The sequence below is a fragment of the Scardinius erythrophthalmus genome (assembly GCF_964197995.2).
Source record: "Scardinius erythrophthalmus genome assembly, chromosome: 24".
Classification (NCBI taxonomy): Eukaryota; Metazoa; Chordata; class Actinopteri; order Cypriniformes; family Leuciscidae; genus Scardinius; species Scardinius erythrophthalmus.
Genome location: NC_138244.1, coordinates 4,317,812 through 4,323,811, shown reverse-complemented (window position 1 = coordinate 4,323,811; position 6,000 = coordinate 4,317,812). Strand labels below are relative to the sequence as shown.

Here is a 6,000-nt window from a genome sequence, read left to right as displayed (position 1 = left end):
AGCAAATATTTTCATTATTCTAATACTTATTTGCACAGCAATTATATCTTTACCATTTCTTAGGTTCATCTCTGGTCGTTGGGACAATCATCATCGTCATGTCGTTGTCAGATGTTCTCATAGCGTGTTACGCGGCTCCTGGAGTCACAATAGGGGCTTATGTGTCTTCACTTTGCAATCTTCTTCACCAGTCGCCAGTCTTTGCCAGTTTTCTCAGGTCATTTCTGTGTTGTTCAGTGGGGGCGACACTCTCAGTGCGGTTTATGAATTAGTTATTTGCTCTGCTTGGTGTGAAGATGACAATAATTCTGTTAACATTAGGATTTACAATGGTACATTTCAATTTAAAAAACAAACCGCTGACTCAGTTCCTAATTGTTATTATACTGGTTTTACCATTTGGTTGTGTGCTCATTGGTTCAATCTTTCTTATTTTATGGCTGATGCTTGTGTGTGTGTATGAGTGTTTGTGTGCATGCGTGCGTGAGTGTTTACGTGTTGTATAATATACACAGAAATACATAGCCTATTATTTTACATTAGTAATATGAAAGCTATTGACCACAAAATGGCTAATAATAGTGATGTGTTATAATTTTATGACGTCAGCAAAGACATTAAGCATAACTTCTTTTCATAAGTTCATAAGAAGCATAAGTTCTTTCAAAAAGACTACAATGGCAGTAATATGGAACAGAGATTGCAATACTGTGGTTTACTGTAGATATAATTGATCACCTGATTATTCTGGTAGCATGGTATTTATGTCTAAAACATGTCATGGTATTTTAAATGCTTTTGTGTACTCAGGGGCGTAGTTTGTGGGGGGGTTGGGGGAGATAAAAGTACACGCCCTTGTGTGTACTTAAACTGTTCTGTTTGAAAATGTCTTTAGATGCAGGAGTCATTCAAAGAGCCATGCAGATGAAGACCTTCATCGCTGGCTTGGATAGTAATGGATTGTAGTAGGGAAATATTCCACTTCATCCAGGGATATTAGTGCTCTACATTATCCCGTTAATGTTCCGAGTATGATCCTCTTACAAACGATTCAGCTCGTGAGTGAGCAATCCAAATGATTCAGACCGCATCAGCATCCGAAAGAGATCCTTCTGATATTCAATAGAACCGACTCAAAAGAGTCATTCATTAGCGAATCGTCATCGCTAACTTAGTTCTGAAAACAAACATGCGTCAGAAAATACACAACAAAACTGACGAGATATTGTAGATGACTGTGTTTCCCAGTCAGTATACTATAATATTGATCGTCAAACAAGGATATTTCCGTAATATTTTACCAGGGTACAGCAGTATTTTTCTGAGGCGCGCTCAACAGTCCAAAGTTCAGTTAGACGTGATTGACAGCGACACGTTCAAGTCCCGCCCATTTGGCTGAAACAGGAAATATGATTGGTTAGGAAACCACCGCGAGGTTGAAATTAAAGTTCTGATTGGTTTTTGAGTAGGCTATACCGGTAGTATATAAAACTTGTCGTACGTGCGTGCCTTCGGTTCTGATATGCGTTGTATACTAAACTCACTGAAAATGCTGTTTCAAAACTCATCTCTTCCAATCTTTTCGACCTTGGTTGCATTATATGATTATTTATAAGTGGGCATACGACTCAATGGTAAATATGTCTGGGGAATCACTCGATCATTATCAAATGTGAAAGCAAACAAATAGGATTCAACTTCACTGTCAGTGCTGTTAAATGAAACGATCATAGGCTACTGTAGGTAAATATGCTTCAGAATTTTGGATATATGGTAAGATTATATTTTAAATTCACAGATTAACAGTGGCTTTACTCAGTTTGAAAAATGAAACTTAACACGACCGAACCAAAATGGCTCTTCACACTGATCCTTGCACTTCACATCACATCTATACATGTTGAAGGTAACGTTAATGTACAATGTCAAGCAAATGCGGAACTATACTGTTCTTCTGATGCATGCATTACTGTCTTTTTACTTAAAACAACGGTATAATTAGTCTTGTACATAATGTTTTTAAAAATATCATATTTGTTGTAGTTTACTTTCAATAACTAAAAATAAATCTGACCCACTATAGTGGAAACCATGCATTTGGGGATATAATGTAAGTCAATAGAAATTTGTACACAAATATTTTCTTTAAAAAAAATTAAATAAACATAATGTAATTAATTACCATGCATTAGAGTGTAAAAATGTTTTACATCAGCAATTATATCAGAGCGAGTCTAAACACTGTATATAGTTAACTTTAAATTCTAAATTCATATTTTCTGATATTTTCATCTCTAACTTTCTCTTCAGCTTCTCATGATGATGATAATGATGATGATGAAGTGAGGATCCTGATAGTGGGAATGCGAGGCGACTCCAGATTCAGCGCTGCAGATATTCTGTCAGGAAGGAAAGACGGTGGACAGGAGGACAGAGAGATTGTAAAGACTCCAGTAATTACAGACGAGGGTCGTAGAATGATGCTGGTCACTGGACCAAACCTCTGTGAGGACGACACAGCGAGACAGAGCTTCACAACAGCGCTGTTTCTCTCGTCTCCTGGACCTCACGCCGTTTTAATGCTCCTGAATCTGGAAGATCAAGAATCAGAAGAGTGTGATGTTGTGAAGCGAGTCCAGGAGCTGCTGGGAGCAGAAGTTCTTCAGTACTGCATTGTTCTTCTGCACCAAAATCACCAGGAGCGTTTGACAGGAGCGTCCAGAGGGATCGCTGGAGAAATGATCAACGCATGTGGAGGCAGATTTCACATGATCAGAGCCTCTGAACCCAAACCTGCTCAAACAGCAGCTCTCGTAGCGGAAATAGACAAGCTAGTTCAAATCAATGCTCACCGATTTAACTCAGTATTGACACAAACATTAAAAACAGAAGAGACAAGACAGCTCTTGTCTGTAAAATATGAGACTTTAGGAGGAGCGGCTGGAATCATAGGATGGATTTCCCTTGTTTCATTTACAGCTCTTGTTGTTTACACTGAAGGAAATGACAAAATTTGGATTTTTGGGGCAAAATATGCAGCACTTGTATTGTTTATGGTCTATCTAAGACATTTTCTGAGTCCAGATGTTGCTATACCACTAAATTTGGCCTTGATAACATCAATTGCAACAATATTTACAAGAGACAGCAGAGAAATAGAAGATTTTAATTTTAGCAGAAGTAGCAGTGATCCAAACTCCAGAAATATCATAGGGGATTTGATAGCAAATATTTTCATTCTCCTCATACTTATTTGCACAGCAATTATATCTTTACCATTTGTTCTGGGTTCATCTCTGGTCTTTGGGACAATCATCAGCGTCAGGTCGTGGTCAGATGTGCTCATCGCGTGTCACGCGGCTCCTGGAGTCACAGCCGGGGCTTATGCATTCATATTTCACAATAAAAATATTATTCGTGAATCTCCAGTCTTTGTGCTCGGGTCATTTCTGAGTTGTATCATCGGGGCGACACTTTCAATGGGGTTTGTGACTGTGTTTGCTCTACTTGGTGTGAAGATGACAATAATGCTGCTAATATCAGGGCTTACAATGGCATACTGGGATTTAAAGCCTGAAACTCTAGGGAAAATTATTTGTTTAACAGTTCTTACACTGTTTTTTTCATGTGGTTGTGTGCTCATTGGTTCAGTCTTTCTTATTTTAGGGCTGATGATGAGTTTTCTCAAAGTAATTATTGAAAGCTTAGTCAGTTCTTACTTGTTTTATGCAGCATTACTGTTACTAGTAATTTGTAGAAGGCAGAATGCATCAGTTCAAGTCACAAACAGTGACTAAGTTATAATTGTTGCTAAAGCTCTTGATCAAAACATCTATTAAACATCTGAAAACATTGCTGTGTATTATGTGTTATCTAGTTTACATTTTGGCAACTAATAAGCTTAAGATTTCCTTTTATATAAATAAGCTTTAAAATATTTGATATAATATTTGAATATTAAGCCTTTGAAATCACTAGAGTTACAAGTTTTTTAAGTTTGTTGTGGAATTAGACAAACTATCTACTATAGTGAATTTATATATTCAGATATTTTCTTTCAAACAGTCCTCTCATATTCCTTCTTGCTGAGTTAATGTATTTAAATTCTTCATATTTTTTCAAAATATCTCTAGATCTTCATCAGTGAACTGAAATAAGCTGAATTATGTTTCACCATCTCGATTGGCTGTTCTCTTTAAACATCACACCTTCATGTGAACACGATATTTCACAAGTTAGTCAAACACGGAATTTACAGAATGTTCATAGAATTGTGAAACAATGGAATGATTTTAGCTCAACTTGCTTTGTGAAACAGACCTCGAGTTACAAAATGAAATTAACCACGACAAAACCAAAAGTTGCTCCTTATATCAATTCTTGCGTTTGATATGATATCTTCAGATGGTTAGTATCTGCTTACCTCTATGTAGTTTGGTGATTTTTTATTAATTTTCCTTTAATTTAAAGTTTATAAAACTATTTAAATGTATGCTGTTAGATTCACATATTCAATGTGACATACATTCAGATTAAAGGGTTAGTTCACTTCAGAATGAACCCCCACAACATCCAAGATATTCATGTCTTTCTTTCTTCAGTCGAAAAAAAATTAAGGATTTAACAATCCAGGATTTTTCTCCATATAGTGACTTCAATGGGGTCAAACGGGTCTCTACACGATCCCAGCCGAGGAATAAGGGTCTTATCTAGCCAAACCATCGGTCATTTTCTAATAAAAAAAATTAACATTTATTATACTTTTTTTGCACATCCACGACTTCACGCATTACGCATTGACGCAGTTTGTGTGTACTCTGGGAATTAAATCCATGATGATGGCATTAAGACCATGAACCTCTCATTTAAAAAAAAAACACCCTTAAAGTCATATCCAAACATTTTTATGATTAACCCCGATATTTCAATTTTTACCTTTCCCGTCCAGCTTCTCAAGATGATGATGCTCGAATCCTGATTGTGAGAATCCTTTGAGTGTGGGAATCTCTCGTCTCCTGGACCTCACGCCATTTTAATTGTCTTGAATCTGGAAGATCAAGAATCAGAAGAGTGTGATGTTGTAGTTTACACTAAAGCGAGGCACAAATATTTGAATTCTGGGGCAAAATTAGCTGTACTTGTATTGTTTTTTGGTCTATCTCACACACACACACACATACATATACATATATATATATATATATATATATATATATATATATATATATATATATATATATATATATATATATGAAGAGTTCAGATGCAAAAGCCTCTAAGTGCCATCTGAACATTTTTTTATCAAGCTCGTATATTTAAGTTCGATAATTTCACTTAAATGGCAATGCAAATTACCTATTAATTGTCATTTAAGTGAAATTACTTAACTTAAATATACAAGCTTTATAAAAATGATCATTCTACAGGGTGGGCCATTTATATGGATACACCGTAATAACATGGGAATGGTTGGTGATATTAAAGTCCTGTTTGTGGCACATTAGTATATGTGAGGGGGCAAACTCCTCAAGATGGGTGGTGACCATCACATATACTAATGTGCCACAAACAGGACTTTAATATCACCAACCATTCCCATGTTATTACGGTGTATCCATATAAATGGCCCACCCTGTAGAAGAAAATTTCGGATGGCACTTAGAGGCTTTTGCATCTGAACTCTTCATATATATATATATATATATATATATATATAAACCCACACACTTTAATAAACTAAAATGTCATTTGGCATTTATATACTGAGTGCCTCTAATAAATCTTAAGTCAGTCAGCAGTAATGACATTTCCTTTGAAATTGATCCTTCCTTTGATCCTGTATAATCAGGACCCCTTCCAGACCCAGCTGTCCGTTGGAGATTAAGTATTTGCAAGATCTTGTGTGGCCTCTCAAACATGACTTTAGTGGATTTGAAATTTGGTCCAGTTCCTCATGGCTCAGTTCTCTATTATCAGTGTAGTATCTCGAGAAATTCGCAC

At 36.1% G+C, this 6,000-nt stretch overlaps 1 protein-coding gene across 3 annotated transcripts; it reads left to right on the top strand.

The window, feature by feature from the left end:
• The first annotated feature begins 1,465 nt into the window (after nt 1-1,465).
• On the top strand, nt 1,466-3,852 carry LOC308684894 (uncharacterized protein). Of its 3 annotated transcripts, none has more exons than XM_081356260.1 (3): nt 1,468-1,634; nt 1,799-1,906; nt 2,311-3,852. In XM_081356260.1, the coding sequence occupies exons 2-3, from the start codon at nt 1,828-1,830 to the stop codon at nt 3,795-3,797; spliced, it is 1,566 nt and encodes a 521-aa protein (XP_081212386.1). In that variant the 5' UTR covers nt 1,468-1,634; nt 1,799-1,827; the 3' UTR covers nt 3,798-3,852. The 3 variants fall into 3 exon arrangements, with proteins under 3 accessions (XP_081212385.1, XP_081212386.1, XP_081212387.1); XM_081356261.1 differs by having other exon boundaries at nt 1,472-1,743; nt 1,820-1,906; XM_081356259.1 differs by having other exon boundaries at nt 1,466-1,906.
• Nucleotides 3,853-6,000: the final 2,148 nt, after the last annotated feature.

Coding starts and splice junctions, on each gene's coding strand:
- LOC308684894 (XM_081356259.1), top strand. CDS start 1,828: ATGAAACTTAACACGACCGAACCAAAATGGCTCTTCACACTGATCCTT. Junction 1,907..2,310: donor CACATCTATACATGTTGAAG/GTAACGTTAATG, acceptor CTTTCTCTTCAG/CTTCTCATGATGATGATAAT.